The sequence below is a fragment of the Canis aureus genome, chromosome 32 (assembly GCF_053574225.1).
Source record: "Canis aureus isolate CA01 chromosome 32, VMU_Caureus_v.1.0, whole genome shotgun sequence".
In the NCBI taxonomy this organism is placed as follows: domain Eukaryota; kingdom Metazoa; phylum Chordata; class Mammalia; order Carnivora; family Canidae; genus Canis; species Canis aureus.
Window position 1 is genome coordinate 20,983,222 of NC_135642.1, and position 18,113 is coordinate 21,001,334.

Sequence of the window (18,113 nt, forward strand, 5' to 3'; positions counted from 1 at the left end):
GGGTGGTGAGTTCAAGCACCATGCTGGGTGTAAGGGGTTACTTTAAAAAGGACAAACAAAGACAGATAATAATAGATGTTGGTGAGGATGCGGAGAAACTGGAACCCTCATATATTGCTGGTGGGAATCTAAAAATGACGTAGCCATTTTGGAAAACAAACCCTTCTTCAAAAAGCTAAATATAAAGTTCCTTTATAAATTAGTAATTCCCCTACTAGGTATACACTTAAGAAAAAAAGAACATTTTTGCACACACAAAATTCATACATGAACGTTCAGAGTGGCATTATTCATAATAGCCAAAAAATGGAAACAACCCAAATGTCCATCCACAGATGAATGGGTAAATAAAATGTGGTGTATCCATACCACAGAATATTATTCCACAATAAAAAAGAACGAAGCATTGATCCATGCTACCACATGGATGAACCTTGAAAACATACTAAGGGAAAGAAGCCAGACACAAAGGACCATATATTGTATGATTCTATTTTTATGAAATGTACAGAATAGTCAGAAAGATATTAGACAACAGAAAGCAGGTTAACTGGTTACCAGGGCCTGGGGCAGAGGGGAAGGAGTCAGAGGTTGACAGCAAAGGGAAACAGAGTTTTGGGGGGGAAAGGGTGATGAACAAATTTTCAAATTGATCCTTGTGATGGTTGCACAACTCTGTGAATATACTAAAAGCACTGAATTATTCATTTTAAATGTGGGATTTTACAGTATGGGAATTATATCTGAGAAAAGCTGTTGATTAAAAACAAACACACACACACACACACACAAAACAGATGGTGAAGAACAGTATGCCTGAAGAACATAGGTCTTTGGGGAAAAAATGGCCTAGTGGATTTGGATTCCAGCAATATTGCCAATAGTATAATCTTTCATGGGATCAGGGGTGGAGAAGTAATATTTTGACAGTGATAATAGCTAACATTTATCTAGCACCTAAAAAGTACTAAGCACCAAGTCAGACATTTTAAATAGAAAAGCTTACTTTCTCCTCAAGCATTGCATCTATTATCTCTCCTCTATCCTTCTGCAACTCCAGTTACACTATGTTAAACTTTGTTACCTTATCTCATGTATATAATAAACATAGCATTTATGTGTGTATTATATATGTTATATAAGCTATATAAATTACATAGATATATATATATATAAATATATATACCATTCTTTTCTTTATTTTCCATCTCCTTATCTCTCTGAGTTTCAGTTGGAAATTTTTTCTGCCCTATCTTTGAGTTCACTTTTCAGATGTATCTAATATGATAATAAAAACTAGTTATTGATTTCTTAATATGCTATTGTATTCTTTCAGTTGAAAATTTTTCATTTGGTTCTTTTTTTTACAGCCTTTAATTTCTCACTAAATCTTTTAATCTTGACTACTATTTCCTTGAACACAACAAACTTTTTTAAAGTGCCACTAAACGATATAAAAGATCCATATAGGGCAACCCTGGTGGCCCAGCGGTTAAGCACTGCCTTCGGCACAGGTTGTGATCCTGGAGACCTGGGATCGAGTTCCACATAGGGCTCCCTGCATGGAGCCTTCTTCTCCCTCTGCCTCTGTCTCTGCCTCTCTCTCTCTCTCTCTCTCTGTCTGTAATAAATAAATAAAATCTTAAAAAAAAAAAAGTCCATATAAGTGGAGAGACATACCAGAATCTCAGACAGAAGACTCACCATCACAAAGACACCATTTTTCCTAAGTGAATTTATAAATTTAACACTATCCCAGTGAAAACCCCAGCAAGCCTTTTGGTGTTCTGTTTTGGATTTCATTAGCTATTTTATAGTTCATAAGGAAAAATACATAAACTGGAATAGTAAGGAAAACTCTGTAAAAGAAAAGTAACTAGAAGGTTCTGTTTTTACCAAGAAGGTATTAAAATATATTATGAATCCTCAATAATTAAAAGAATGAAAAACTGACGTATGAACAGACAAATGGAAAAATAAAGTCAAATACATATAGGAGTTTAGTGTATAATAAAAATGGTATCTCAGATTGGAGGGGAAAAGATGAACTATTTAGTAAATAGTGCTGGAATAAGGAGAGCCATCTGGAAAGAAGTAAGTTGGATTCCTCACACCAAGAACTTATTTTTTGGGAAGCCTCAGTGGCTCAGTGGTTGAGTATCTGCCTTTGGCTTAGGGTATGATCCTGGAGTCCAGGCTCCCTTGCGGTATGTTCAGTAAACTTCCATCCCCTTTGCTCTGCCAGCAGTGACTCCAACCACCCGCACCCCCAGCTTCCAGCAGGTCGTCACCTCACATTTGAGGGCCCTCATCTGATCACTTAGGTGTCACAAATCATACCTAAGTAAAGCTGTTTAAAAAAATTAAGATGAAAATTCCATGGAGAAAATTTAGGAGCTCTGCTCCTTTGAAGATGGAGAAAACCTATCTGAAGAAAGGGATCCTTTTCCTAACTGACAGCAAGGCTCCATGTGGACTGGCTGTGCCATGACCTAGCCAGTGGCTTGGAGTGGTTGGAAGGGAGTGAGCCCATGTTGGGTGGGGAGGCAACACTGTTGTCCATCTGGCCTCCATGTTCCTGGGTCCCCAGCTCAAGCAGTTCCCCCTTCCAAGCAGGTGTGAAAAACACAGGAGAAAGTCTCCAAGGGAGGGGTAGCTCCTGCTTTCCCCTGCACACTCCCCCCCATATTAGATTCTTTTGAGTTCCACTTCTGGTGGCTTCTTCCAGGAAACCAGTTCATGGTCTGGGAGTGGGGGAGAAAAGGGAAATGATCCCCAGGGCTGCCTGGGGTGGGGTCTGAGCTCCCACCTTCCCCTGCCCCCACCTTCTACTGCACTTTCCTCCCTACCCCACATCCAAAATCTGCTTCCTTCAGTTTGTAAAGCCTTTCTTCTACCTGGCTCAAAATCCAAAAATCATTAATTTAACCATATTAAAACACACACACACACAAGTAAAGTCAAAAGATACTGACAAACTGAAAAAAATATAACTCACAGTAAAAGAGCACACACAAAAAAAGACTAGCACACTAATAAAAAAATTGGGCAAAGAATAGTAAGAGAGATGAGCAAAAAGGGGAAATACAGAACCCATAATCGAGAAAATCAACTTAAATCTACAATTAGGGGTGTCTGCGTGGCTCAGTGGTTGAGTCTGCCTTTGGCTCAGGTCGTGATCCCAGGGTTCTGGGATCAAGTCCCACCTCAGGCTTTAAAAAATATAAATAAATAAAGATTTTTTTAATGGCTATGTCCACATCTTCCAGGCTGTAAATTCCATAAGAGTGAGGCCCCATATGGGTTTTGTTTACCACTTTAGCACCTGTCATCTTGCACAAAGTAGGTTAATAAATACCAGTTGAATGGAAATCTTCAAAATCCTGGTTGGAGTGGAGGGTAAAGAATGGGAAGGAGGGCAAGGGCATGGTCAAGACCTGTGATTTCTAGAAAATGGAGGTCAAGTTGGCTTCTTGTAGCTCAATCCTTTGTTACACGATTACTCAAATGTGCCATTTGGTTTCACAAAGAAACAATAAAGACCATCAGAAATGGATTTAAGCATTTTCTGAGTGAAAGTGGAAGAGGTTGCAAAAGTCAACCTCCCACAATGGAAAAAGTCTGCCGATTGTCTGAGAGAAATAAATCCTCCTTGTGGCTAGATTCAGACCTCCAGAAGCCTAGGCATAGCCGATTCGCTCCTAAATGTGTTAACCTTCAAAGAGTCACATGAGGCCCACAGGGAAAGTTTGAGTGGAGGCCTCCAGGGATTGCAGGAAAGAGAGGACCTGAGCAGGCCCCATTCCACCTCACACTAGAGGGAAAGATGTAGGAGAAGCCAGCCTGGCCAGGGGCCAGCTTGCTCCCGTTTGATCCTGAGGTTATGCCACTCTCAGAGTTTTTGGAGACTGAGCAACCAGACTTGGGGAAATCTGAAGATATTGAACTATAGGATGAAACTGCCCTGAAGGAAGCAAACCCAGCCCTGGGGGTAGAGGATGAGGTTATCCCTGGTCGCAAGTGGAAATGTCCCAAAAAAATGAGGGTTTAGGGAGATAAGTTTTAGAATAGAGGGCGTTGAGTATGGATCTGCAGAGGTTGCTGGCTTGCTCAAGGGACATGGTCTCAAAGTGGAGAGGTGGATTGGCCTCTGGCACAGGACAGCAGATCAAGAGCTCTAGGGGGTGGAGCGGGGCATAGCCATGGGAGTCCCTGGTAAGTTTAGGACCACATCTGGTAGCAGTGAGAAGTTTTCTCTCTGTGTGTGTCTCCTTCTGTCTCTCTGTCTCTATCTCTGTCTCACTTTCTCTGTCTCCCTCCCCCCAGCCCCCCACCTCCACTGTCTCCCCCTTACATTGTGCTTTTCTTCTGAACCACCTAGCCTCCAGAAAAATCTTATTATACAAGTTACAGCTTGGTTTCAGCTATGTGGTGGGAAACAGAGAAGGGCTTACCAAGAGCAAGAGAGAACAGCCTACAAGAAGAACCTGGCCACAGGATGTCATCGAAAGCAGAAGACCCCAGGTGAGCTGAGGCCAGCGCTTTGGAGCCAGCAGGAGGTAAGTAATAACCAGCACAGATGTGTTGTCTATGAAACTAGAGCTTCCAGGAACACTTACACACTTGCAAGGGTTGAGGGAAGGAGAGTCAGGTAAAAGACTGGATTTGGCAGGGATGGAGGTTGGGGTGTGTGATCAACGATGGGAATGCAACCATTTTAACGTGGGTGTTAAAATTTATATGTTCAGTAATAGGCACAAGAGTATTTATAATAGCATTGTTTATAATATCCAAAAGCTGGAAATAACTTAAAATCTTAAGATGGGCATATTGTTGATATCACACAGAGCAATACCACACAGTAATGAAATTGAGCCAGAGCTGGGCACCTGGGTGGCTCAGTGGTTGAGGGTCTGCCTTCAGCTAAGGGAGTGATCCTGGAGTCCCCGGATCAAGTCCTGCCTCGGGCTCCCTACAGGGAACCTGCTTCTCCCTCTACCTGTGTCTCTGCCTCTCTCTCTTGAATAAATAAATATTTTTTAAAAAATAAAAGAAAGAAATTCAGCCAGAGGCATAAACAACAACACGGATAAATCTAGAACATGATGCTGAGTCAAATAAGCAAATTACCAAAGAATGGTTCCATTTAAATAAGGTTTAGAAAGCTATAAAACAATTGCTTAGAGGTGACACATGTGCTAAAAATACACAGAAAAAGGAAGGAAATTATTAACACAAAATCAAAAAAGTCAGAAGCCTATTGTTGGGGTGGGCAGACATTGCTTCCAGAAGTTTGGGAATCTCTTATTTAACCTGGGTGTTAAACTATACATGTATGTACACGATTTTGAAAAAGAAAAAAAAGAGATTACTGTTTCATACCCATAAGCTAGAATACCAGCCTGGATATACCAAATGTATCATGTTTTGTAAACCTGAAGTGTTTACTTAACTATACATATTGAATATCTTTTGCTATCAATGACATTCTTCTAAGTCATCTTTTTTTTTTCTTCCAAGGTTTTATTTACTTATTTACCTTAAAGATTTTATTTACTTACCTGAGAGAGAGAGAGCAGGGACCCCATGCAGGGCTTGATCCCAGGACCCTGGGATCATGACCTGAACTGAAGGCAGACACTTAACTGACTGAGCCGCCCAGGTGCCCCAAGATTTTATTTAAATTTAAGTCAGTTAACATGGTGTAGTATTAGTTTCAGGAGTAGAATTTAGTGATTAATCCCTTACATGTAGCACCCAGTGCTCATCTCAACAAGTACCCTCTCTTAATGCCTATCACCCATTTAGCCCCTCCACCCCACTCCCTTTCAGCAACCCTCAGTTTGTTCTCTATATTTAAGAGTCTCTTATGGTTTGCCTCCCTCTCTGTTTTTATCTTATTTTATTTTTCCTTCCCTTCCCCTAACGTTCATCTGTTTTGTTTCTTAAATTCCACCTACAAGTGAAATCATATGGTATTTGACTTCCTCTGATTTATTTCGCTTAGTATAATATATTCAAGCTCCAACCACATCATGGTAAATGGCATGATTTCATTTTTTTGGGGGGGGGGATCCTCCATACTGTTTTCCAGAGTGGCTGCACCAATTAGCATTCCCACCAACAGCGTAAGAGGGTTCCCCTTTCTCCTCATCCTCGCCAACATCTGTTGTTTTCTGAGTTGTTCATTTTAGCCATTCTGACTGGTATGAGGTGGTATCTCATTGTAGCTTTGATTTGTATTTCCCTGATGATTGATTAGTGATGTTGAGTATTTTTTTCATGTGTCTCTTAGCCATTTGGATGTCTTCTTTGGAGAAATATTACAGCATCTTGTTAACAGCCATAATTTATATAACCGATCCCTATTTTGAACACTTAGATTGTTCCTAGTATTTTACTGCTGTAAGTTATGCAGTAATGAATATCCTTGTAGTTTGATTTTTGCACATATATTTTAAAATGATGATGAAGAAAAAGCAAAGATTTAGTTTGAGTGTGATGTTGTGGGAAAAAAAAATAGAGCAATTACAAGAGACTTCTTGGGCTGTATGTTCGGAGACCCGAGTAAGGAGAAGTCATGTTAGACATATATTAGCTGATATCTGTAAAGGGTCAGAACAGGCAAGTGCTTTGTAATTGTTAGCTATTGTTACCGGTTTTGGTAAGAAACAGAGGCAGCTATCTCATGTTTATTATTGTTTCAGTTCCTATCATCTCTTTTATCCTCCCAGCTTTATAGATATAATTGACATTTAACGTTGTGTAAGTTAAAGGTATATAATGTGATAATTTGATACATGGATATATTGCAAAATGATTACCACAGTAGGGTTAGTGAATCCATCTGTTACCTCAGGCAGTTACGGTTTTGTTGTTATGTAAGACCATTAAGGCTCTCCTCTCATAGCAACTTCCAAGTATACAATCCAGTATGTTAGCTGCGGTCACCATGCCCTACACTGAATCCTGAGAACTTATCCACCTTATACAGTTGTTTCTTGAACAACATGGATTTGAACTACGTGGGTCCACTTTACGTGGATTTTTTTTTTCAATAAATATGGAGTAGGGCCATAAATCTATTTTCTCTTCCTTATGATTTTCTTAATGTCACATAGCCTTCCAAATACTTTTCTGTGTGGAGTTCCCACACTTCATTCCCCATGCATTCTACTCATATGCCTACTTTGCCTCCCCACCTTACCTCACCTACCACACACACATAGTAATCCCCCCAACTTCCTCTCTATAGACACATCACACATACCTCACATGTATATACACATGTGAATAAACTTTTTAAAAACTTAATTATGCTATACTCCAGAAAAAGAATCTGTTTAGCATTTTAATAGTTGCAGAGTATTCTATGACATACATATAATACAATCTTCAAACAATCTTGCATTTGGACAAAGACTTTTTTGTTGGGTTTTGTTTTGTTTTGTTTTGCTATTAGTAATAATGAGATAGACCAATTTTGCAACCTTAGATACTTCCCTAAAATAAATTCCTAAAAGAAAATTTCTGGATCAAAGAATTTTGATCCATTTTACAAAATGCCCTCCAGAAAGTTTGTATCAGTTTCCCCATCTCTCCAAATATGGGGACAATGAGCTCTGTTTGCTCCTTCTTTCAGGAGATGTGAACAGATTTAAAAAGAACAAACTGGAAGTTCTAGTAACAATTCTTTATTTTTATAAAATTAGCTGTTCAGAATGCTTAGAAAAATCAAGACGTCAAGTCTTCCCCCTATGGCCCATAGTTCCTGATTATACCTGAATTTAGAAAGAAAAAAAGAAATTAGTGTGTGCACCTCAAAGCCAGGCAGTAATATATGAAAGCCTAGGACTCCAACTTCACCGAGAAACGTCCAAAGATAGGTCATGCTTGCCTGATTAATGGGGGAAACATGAACTGGAAATGAAGTGAGGCAATTGTCCCCAAGGACTTGAGACAGGGAAATTATGCCATTCAAGAGTTGCTTAGAACTGAGGGATTTGTTTCATTTCCACCAGGATTTTTGTGCCCGCAGCAATGGTATCTTACCTGCTAGGTAAACACTGGGTGCAGATGTGACACAGACATAAGCTGGGATCAGTCTGCAAGGGGCTGCATGGTGGGGAGGAAAAGGAAGTCCGTCTTCCTTCAGAGAGGAGCCAGCCACCCCAAGGGTAATCAGGCTTAGGAGTCCACTCGGGAAAGTAGCATATAGATAGAGTTGGGAGGCAGATACTGTCTTAGGACAACAGAGAATCACACTTTTTTTTGTCCAGAGAGAGAGAGGGTAGAGCTAGAATAAGTGCCCTTTACATACTCTCAGAAGAACTCTACCTCTTCTATGTATTTCCTGGAAGGAGAGATAATGAATGCTTACCAAGTACTGACCACTGTGCCTTGTAGTTTCTTAAAAAAAAAAAAAAAAAAAAAAATTAAATATTTTATTTATTCATGAGAGACACACAGAGAGAGAGGCAGAGACACAAGCAGAGGGAGAAGCAGGCTCCTTGCAGGGAGCCCAATGCGGGACTCGATCCCAGGTCTCCAGGATCAGGCCCTGGGTCAAAGGCAGACGCTAAACCACTGAGCCACCCAGAGATCCCGTCTTGTAGTTTTTACACACACTACTTGATTCAGTCCTTAAAACCATGTGTGAAAGTCATCTTCTAGTTCATCCTAGAGAAACTGAGTCTCCAGGCAATTAAAACGTGTTGCTAAAATTATACGCAATAACATTTTGAATGTTATTTTGAAGGGTCAAAATTCGAACCCAGCACTTTCTGATGCAATGCTCAATATTCTTTCCATCACACCAAGATCTCACTCAATTTTGTTATCTGTGACTCTTAAGATACCAGACCTCTGGGAGTAGGAAGCTAGTGAAATTCTAATTTTTGGAGGCTCCATTAAATGCTCTCCAAAACTTTAAGCATCATGTGCAATAATCCACTCATTGTCCTTTCAAGTATAATTTGAGATAGACACCTATAAAATACCCAAATATCAATCTATAAAATATAAATGATATGAAATATTAAAAGAGCAAAATCTGGAAAAAATCATCTTAGGTAACATGCTACATCTCTTAAAAATAGTATGAGTAAAAATTATCTTTCCCTTCCTGCATACATTATAAAAAGGAAATCCTATTGAACTAAAAAGAGAAGGGATCAAATTATAAATTAAAAATTTCATCCCACCTTTAGTTATAGACACTTGAGTGTTAGATTTGAATCAAACTTGAGATTCTCTCTCAGCTTGGCATTGAGAATCACACATCCAGTAAATATGTACTAATCAAGACTATATATACAAATTAAAAAAAAAAAAAGATACTGGTGGAAGATATTCACAACTCATACAGCCAACAAAAGATCAGTTTCCCAGGGTGCCTGGGTGGCTTAGTCAGTTAAGCATCAGATGCTTGATTTGTTGGCTCAGGTCATGATCCCAGAGTCATGAGATCAAGCCTTGTATGGGGCTCCCCACTGAGCAAGGAGTCTGCTTAAGATTCTCTCTCTCCTTCTCCCTCACTCCTCCTTGCCTCAAATACATAAATAAAATCTTTAAAAAAACCAGTTTCCAGAAAAATATTAAACTTCAACAAAGCAATAAGAAAAACTATCCAATTACAAAATCAGCCACGGGGGGCACCAGTGTGGCACAGCTGGGCAAGTGCCCAACTCTTCATCTCTGCTCAAGTCTTAATCTCAAGGTCATGAGTTCAAGCACCTCACTGGGCTCCATGCTGCATGTGGAGCCTACTTTAAAAAAAGAAATCAGCCATGAACTGGCAATTCACAGAAGAATAAACATTCATGGACAAGAAACACCAGGTTTAAAAATGTTCAGCCTTACTGGTAATAGGAGATTGCATATAATGAAAACAATTTCATACCAAGGAGGTTTGCCAAAAATATTAAAGTGTGACGGTATCAGGTGTGGGTGAGATACAGGAAAATGAGAATTCTCATCACTCTTCACTATTCACAGCCACTTTTCTTTTCTTTCTTTTTTTTTTTTTTTTTTAGATTTTATTTATTTATTTGAGAGAGAGAAAGATAGCAAGAGAGGGCAAGAGCAGGGAGAGGGAGAAGCAAGCTCCCCTCAATTAAAGAGCCCGGTGTGAGGCCCCATCCCAGGACCCTGGGATCATGACCTGAGCCAAAGGCAGATGCTCAACTGACTGAGGCACCCAGGCACCCCATCACAGCTACTTTAGAAAGGAATTTTACAGTATTTGGTAAAACTGACTGCCCTAGACCTAAAAATTCCATTTTCTGGGGAAACTTAGCACATGTATGCATATAGTACAGAGAGTACTATTTGTAATAGCAAAAAATTAGAAGTGACATATCTATACATAGAAGAAAGAATAAATCAATTATGGTATGTTCTTATTTAACTTTATATAATAGTCAAAATGAGTATTTAAGTATCAATATGAATAAATGTCTAAAATTCTGATGAATTGAAAAAATAAAAATGCAGAATGACATATGTATAGAATGAGAGCTTTACTAAAGTTTAAAAAACACACAAAACTCTACTATATGCTTTAAAAATTAGGTGTGTAGTAAAAGCATGAAAATGTGGATAGACTGAGACATCTTGACCTCAGGATAGTGGCTGTCTTTTGGTGGGAGGGAGGAGAATGGGATGAGGAAGGGGAACAAAGGGACTTCAACTACATCTAGAACATCCTGTATCTGAAGACGTGAAGCAAACAAGATAAAACTTAAGATCTATTAAACCTGGGTAGCAGACACCTGAAGTTTGCTATATTGTTCTGTGCCCTTCTACATGTTTTAGAGTTTTCGTTAAGCCAACAAACAACAAAATTAACGAATACTGAACTGTACCTAACAAAGGTGGTAAGCACACCTAATAATAATACACTTCAGTGTTTGATGCCAAAAATTCTCTATGATACTGGGAAGAAATATTTGGAAGTAGAGTCAGTTCTCTGGCAGACCAACAATTTTATTTTTTTAAAAAAGAGACTAGGCTCACTTAAATATAACCTTTCTTAATATATACTGTTTTTCAATAGCAAAATAAGTGAATGTAATTTAAACTTGAGTAAGTCCTGAATTATGATAATAGCAAATCTAGAGTAATTATGAAAAATGGTAATACAAAAATGCTTTACTTATTTATCTGACACACAAAATATATATAAAAAATTATTTTCTTTAAGAAAAGTCAGACATTTGGGGATCCCTGGGTGGCTCAGCGGTTTAGCGCCTGCCTTTGGCCCAGGGCGCGATCCTGGAGTCCCGGGATGGAGTCCCGCGTCGGCCTCCCGGCGTGGAGCCTGCTTCTCCCTCCTCCTGTGTCTCTGCCTCTCTCTGTGTATCTATCATGAATAAATAAATATTTTAAAAAGTCAGACGTTTAATCTAGAAAACATATTACTTATCAACTGCACACATGAGATCTAAGCTATTTAAATGTAAAACTAAGTAGGCAACTAATAAACACAGTGATAAACACAGTGCACAGAATTGCAGAGACCACACCAAAATTTTTTCAGGAAGAAAAATCATAGCTTTTTGGAAGTTACAATATTTATCTAAAAATGAAGGGGCGCCTGAGTGTTTCAGTTAATTAAGCAACTCTCAGTTTCAGCTCAGGTCAGGATCTCAGCATCCAGGAATCTAGCCCTATGTGGGGCTCTGCACTCAACAGTCTGCTTGAGATTCTCCCCCTCTCTCTTCCTTCATCCCCTCCCCCTGCTCACGTGCTCTCTAATAAATAAATCTTTTAAAAATAATAAAAACGAAGACCCCTCAGGAAATATATCCAAACTATATTCAATATTTGATTATCATTAAGTTGAAATACTTTTAAAGGTACTCAGGGTATCAAAATGATCAAAAACTATTAAGACCCTCTCTCTGTATATCTCTATATTTGGAAAATTGTTTTAACAAGTCACAAAAATATTGATATAAAAATTTTTATTTGGAACCAGAAGCATATTTCCAGTGGTAATACTATGTTTTCCATCATAGGTTCCACAGAGTAATCTGAGAATGATTTCAGGAAACTTACTTACGTCAAACTGAATCCATGTGCATTGAGATGTTCTCATTTAACACAGAGAAAGCAAATAGCAAACATCATTCAAAACTACAACTGACTAGCTATCTATAATGAAATCCAAGTACAGTAAATATTACTTAATAAAATAACAAATTTATTAGTTAGTTCATTCCTAAGTTGATCTGACATGCTGGAGGAGTTATTTATTCAATAGAAGCTAGGTGAATAGAAAAGATTTTTTTTTCTATTTGCTATATAAGCCCGAGCGCTAATGCCTTGGGAACCCATCCATATGGGTTCCATATGGAACTCATCTACAAAGGTTCCTTCAATTGTTTTGTAATATTATCTGAAAAGGTTTTTCTTCTTGATATATTTTGAGTCAGTTCTCAAGGTCTTCCAGGTATTAAAGCACAAAGGCAACTTTATAGATTTTATCAGGAAGAAGTTACATATAGGGTAAAACAGAAAAAGTCATATCAGCACAAAGCGCCCACCTATCAACTCATCAATTTTTGTTATAGGCAAGGGTTTCTTCTAATTTTCAATAAATAACATCATAAATAATCATGTTGAAAAATATACTGCATAGATCTTCATTAGCAATGTTTTGGATAAAAATATTTATATACAAATCTTTTTGTCTTTATGCAAAAATAGCATGGGATTTCACACTTATTCCCTCCTTCATTGAACTTTGTTCTCTTAAATGTCACAGAGGAAAGCTCCCAACTCTCAGCCCTCCATCACCATAAAGAAATATAGCAATAGTGTCAGAGTGAAATATAGCAATAGTGTCAGAGTACTAGTCTGCCATTCATATCATGAAAGATTGATGTAAGAAAATTATTCCTAAAAGCCAATGAAGACAAATGACATCACAAGCCCTTGGGGAAGTAATCAGGATATAAATAAAAAAATAAATAACAATAAATGAAAATTAGTTGAGAAGCACAGTCCCAGCTAAAGCATTCTGAAAGCATCACAGATCCAGCTCCGAATTTGTAATCCTAGAGTTCTAGTGACTGTACACAGGGAAGTGTTAAATCTGAACCAAGTAATTAGGCAATCAAGACATCTAACGAGTTCAGTGTCTAGAAAGTATATGTCTATTCTAGATGCACAGAAAAAAATGTGAATTCATTACAAGATATTTTTTAGGCCTTAAATTTAGGGGATTAGGGCTTGATTCCCTCCCAGAACCCTAGTTGAGTAAGGCTACTCTAAAAGGTGTTTGTTCACACAACAGTAGAAAGAATGAACCATCAATGTAATAACCAAATGATATTTAACTATAAAACCATCATCAGGTAGGGGAAACACATTAAGTACGGACTTCTGAAAACTTTTATTTTATTTTGTCAGTTCCTTTAATCTTCTGCTCAAAACACCATTGAGAATAAGAATGCAAAGCTTTTCCAGCCCACCTAAAAATAGAAGCTAAAAAGAAAAAAAAAAACATTTTAAATTTGTTATAGATTCTTGTCTATTGATTTTGCGGCACACTGAATCAGGTATAGATGACTGAGAATATCCAAGTCCAACAATAACACTCTGGAAAAAAGTGAACTCCCAAAGACATCTGAGTATTTACCTGATGCGATCATAGACTTACACATTTTAAGTACCAATTATTTGTTCCCATCTATGTCAAATGTTACTATAAATCAAAATTCCTTCTTGTAACCAGGTAAAGTCTCTAGCACAACAGGATACTAGGAGTCAAAGAATGAATTAATTTAGCTTTCAGGGGTTCATTTCCAACACTGTCTCAGGGCTCTTTGGGGCTAATCTGGCCAGGAAGCAAAGTCTAAAGTGGCTTGCACTCTGGGGTAAGCATATTGGTCCTTCACTCCAAAACTGCATATGTCAAAGGCACTCTGCCTAAAAAACTCATAAATGCACTAAAGCAATAAAAAACATAGAAAAAGTAGCTCCATGTTACTGAAAATATGGCCTAGCTTTAGATCATTTAAAATATATGTCAAATTTAGTGAAAAACTGAAAAGGTCTTTTTCTCTCCTTTTTAGAATTCTAGTATTTGTTCTCAAACCTTCCTAAATTCACAGATCCTTTTATCACCTTAACAACTATAATAATGCCAGTGAAAGAGCTAGCAGATTCCCAAGAAATTACCTCAAGGATTTTTAAGACACAGTGTGAGGAACATATATTTTCATTCTGGTGGGAAATGGCTGTATATACAGAACAACATTTTTAATGTGTGGTCAAAATATAAGTCTACACTGAACATATGTGGAAAAGATATTTAATTGTAAAATAGAAAAGTAGGCCAGAGTACAGTTTTAAGGGTAATTGCTTCTTTATACAGATGGTAATCTAGAAGGGTCTTAGGGTTAAACATTTTCATAAAGCAAAAAGACATTAAAAAACAAAGCAAGAAAAAAAGAGTTTGAAGTTCTGTTTTACAAAAAAAGAATGAACAGTATGTCAGAGTTTAATGTCCATACATTAATGTGGAATTCAACAATATTGTGATGAGAGCAAGTCACAGCACAGACATACAGCTTTCACAGGGAAAAGTAAAAGTTATGTTAGACATATCTATAGCATCACCGTAGTACAAAATTTCTTGTTCTACATACAAAAGCATTTTTTTCCATAAGAATAATTTCTTGGGGGAAATGAGTCCATGAAATATTTCAGAAACCCATATACTCTGAGTATTCCAAAACATTATCTTAAAATTCAGTGCCTTAAAGTGCTTTCATGTGGAAATCATGATGGAAGGCACAGAATACAGTTTCACATCCCCACTATGAAATTTTCAAAAAAGAATAGATTTTGCAGTTTGCAAATTCAAGTTATCTTGTAAGCTGCTCCTTCTAAGAACATTGTCATTCCAATAAAACCAGCTGCTAGCTTACTTAACTTTCAATGACCTACCGAATAAAAGGATTTTTTTCCCCTAGTTAACTTTCATCATCTGTGTGGGAAAAATACCTATGCAAGTGATGCATTTTGAAATTATAAAACATGCAGAATATGTACAAACAGAAATTTTAAAAAATATTTGCTTCATATACATGTAAATCTACTTGGGTATAGCTGAAATTGAACAAATATAAAAATTTGCTTTCTAAAAAATGTTTTCAGAGAATCTGAGACAACTTAAAGCTGTACAAAGATTTCCTGGGAGAAATCTTCTCTTCATATAGAAGTTTATACCTACAGGAGTAATTCCAGCATCAGTCCACCACATAATTATTACATAACGTTTGGTCTAATCAACAACGATCACCCTTAAAACTGTTCTGTGTCTGAGAAATTAAGGTTCATACTAAAATCAAAAAGAATTCACAAAAACAGTGGCTTATTGTGTTTTTGGATCTCTTCAACAATCTTTATAACTCATTTGGAACTGTAAAAAAAACAAAAACTATTTACAGAATTCAGTTTTAAATACATTTCACAACTTCTAAAGTAAAGTTTTATGTTACAAGAATTCAGAGCTCATGGCTTAAGTCCGATCATCGATCTGTAGTCTCTTCTGTTATCCTGGCTTCCGGCGACTGCACCTTGCTGTGTACAGTTCAAGACTGTGTTCTTTCTTAACCAAAAGTAAATTCAAATTATGTGTTCATTTCAACTACACAGCTTCTTTATTAGTCTGAAGACGAGTCATAGCTTCTAATTTTTGTCTGTAGGCCTCTGCTTCCTGCTCTTTCTTTAGAAGCTGCTGTCGGTATTTTTGTGCTTCTCGATTTGCTTCATCCAGCTGTTTCTGAAGAGCTTCTCTCTCCTAATTAAAAAAAAAGGTTTTTTCAATTTTTGCATGAATACATGATTAACACATACAAGCATGCATCCTTCAAGCAGAAAAATCTGTAGGAGCTAGATGTAGCCACCTGTTGATATTTGCGAGACATCTTGCCCTACCAATTCACTGATAATTAAAGCTCCAAATTTTGTGTTCCACGCTATGACATAGATTAGTTTCTGACCTCAAGGAATCATTCCCTAATTAAAAATAAGATTAACATAATGAACCCAGATTGTGGACTTGTGCTTTTATATGTATGATAAAGACTAGTGAAGAGCTTTAAGAGAGAAATATTACCTCTTCACATCTCTGTGATGTTTTGATGTACAGGTATAATAAATTATAAAACAGTTAACACTTATTGAGTACTCATCATGTGAGTAAATAAGGTGATTTCCAATAACAAGCCTCTAAGACAGTGATGATGCCCATTTTACAGATGAGGAAAACAATGCTTCCAGACGACATAGCTTTTCCATGATAACACAACTGGGTTTATGAGATTGTAATACTACTGCTTTTAATACTATCTTCCCCTCTGGTAACAAGCAGGATTCCTCATCTCTAAAATGAAGAGTGTTGTTGGTCTAGATTAGTGTTTTCTAAATTATCCTATTTTACAAACCAATAAAATACTAATTTCTCTACTGTGATTCATTAAATTATACAAATATAAAATATATGTATTAAATTCCTCAATAAAGTAGGAGCTAAACACAAGTCTAGTCCAATAAAAATGACACCCTTTTCTCCTCCTCACTCTGCCCCTATTCAGTTGCCTAAGGGAAAAAATTGCAAAGACTCCTTTCTCACATCTCTAGTACATGGACAAAAGCTCAACCTGCACAGGCCTAAGCTCAACTTCATTAAGAGGCCTGGGACCTCTTAGTGGGATGGGTGGGGGACTCAGGGTGGGACCATTATTGATCCTAAGAGATGCCAGATTCACACTGGACAGGACACTTGACCAGAGGAAACTGAAGGTGAGGGGCGTACTGGGGAAGAGGACAGTAAGGAGGTCTCTTCCACTGCTTCCTCAACTCGTCCATTGTGAACACCAAAAGATTCCCTCCCTTTCACTATTCACATGGTCTCCAAGGAGGAGCAAATATAATACTCCTTCCTTCTTTGATCCTGTTCCCTTCCCCATATTGGGAATAAAGCTAAATCCAACATATATTTTTCCCCTGGATCCACCAAATGTGGGGATGACTGATTACACATGTAGTCTCCAAGTCTTCCATTTACATAAAATGTACAAGAAACGTATGCATCCTTCATCTCCAATTTAAGAAATGCCCACATCTTACCCTGCTACCTACCCATTTTTTACCCACTTCTTACCCTTACTCCAGGCAAGATGGCCGAGTAGGAACGAGTCAGAAAGGACACCCAGGAGTCGAGCCTCAGGTAAACAATCAACACCACTACCTTGGCAGTGAACTATGGAGGACTTTGAGCACACCAATGGAAAAGGTAGGAGAGGGGTGCTGCTTCTCCGGGAGCTAGATTGCCACCTCTGGAGTACTCATGCCCATGCATAAGTGTTTTAAAATTTTACATGTGTTAAGAAATAAGATCTTTTGGTAAGGAAAGTTTTGAATTTGGTAAGAAATATTGGAACACATTCTCTAAGATATCTCGTCATACTAGCTATTCATTAACATTTAGAAACAGCAAGGGATTCACAATTACTCAGAAGATGAAAGCAAACTGAGGTAATCTAACAGGAAATACAGTTTGTTTTCCTTATTGCATATTTTTATTTCAATTAGAATATATCTTCATATAAATGAAAAGACAGTTCCCTTCTGCATACTAGGCCAAATAAAAGATTCAGGTTACACTGCATTTCTTGACTGTATCTGTAAATCTGAAAGATAAAAGTCCTTAAGCACTACTCCTTGAGTACATTTAATCCTCAAGATTGAAGGCATAGTTAACATTACTAAAGGTTTTTTTAAGTGTTTACATTTTTTACTTCTCAAGAATATAGGTGTTTGGGGAGAGAATCTTCTTGCCATCTGATTTTCAAAAAAAAAAAATAAAAATCTCTAAAAAGTGGAAAATATCACTTCTTATTTTACTCAGAGATCCTTTGTTTACAAATTTATTTGTTAAAATGTTTACTGAACATATACCATATGCAAGACATTTCCTTAACATAAACAGTAATTTGGTTGTTTCATACATGAATAGTGCACAGACTGACACTTGAGATTTATATTTAAATAGAAATGCCAATCCTATAGCTTTGACCTTTTGCAATAAAAGCACA

The 18,113-nt window shown here is 37.4% G+C and overlaps 1 protein-coding gene across 7 annotated transcripts in view; it reads right to left on the reverse strand.

The window, feature by feature from the left end:
* Nucleotides 1-14,304: 14,304 nt before the first annotated feature.
* Nucleotides 14,305-18,113, reverse strand: part of GABPB1 (GA binding protein transcription factor subunit beta 1) — a 64,580-nt gene continuing 60,771 nt past the window's right edge. For all 7 annotated transcript variants that reach the window (XM_077881062.1, XM_077881064.1, XM_077881066.1 and 4 more), the window contains one exon: nucleotides 14,305-15,814. In XM_077881062.1, coding sequence (XP_077737188.1) covers nucleotides 15,662-15,814 — 153 coding nt within the window. In that variant the 3' untranslated portion in view covers nucleotides 14,305-15,661. The remainder of the gene's footprint in view (nucleotides 15,815-18,113) is intronic.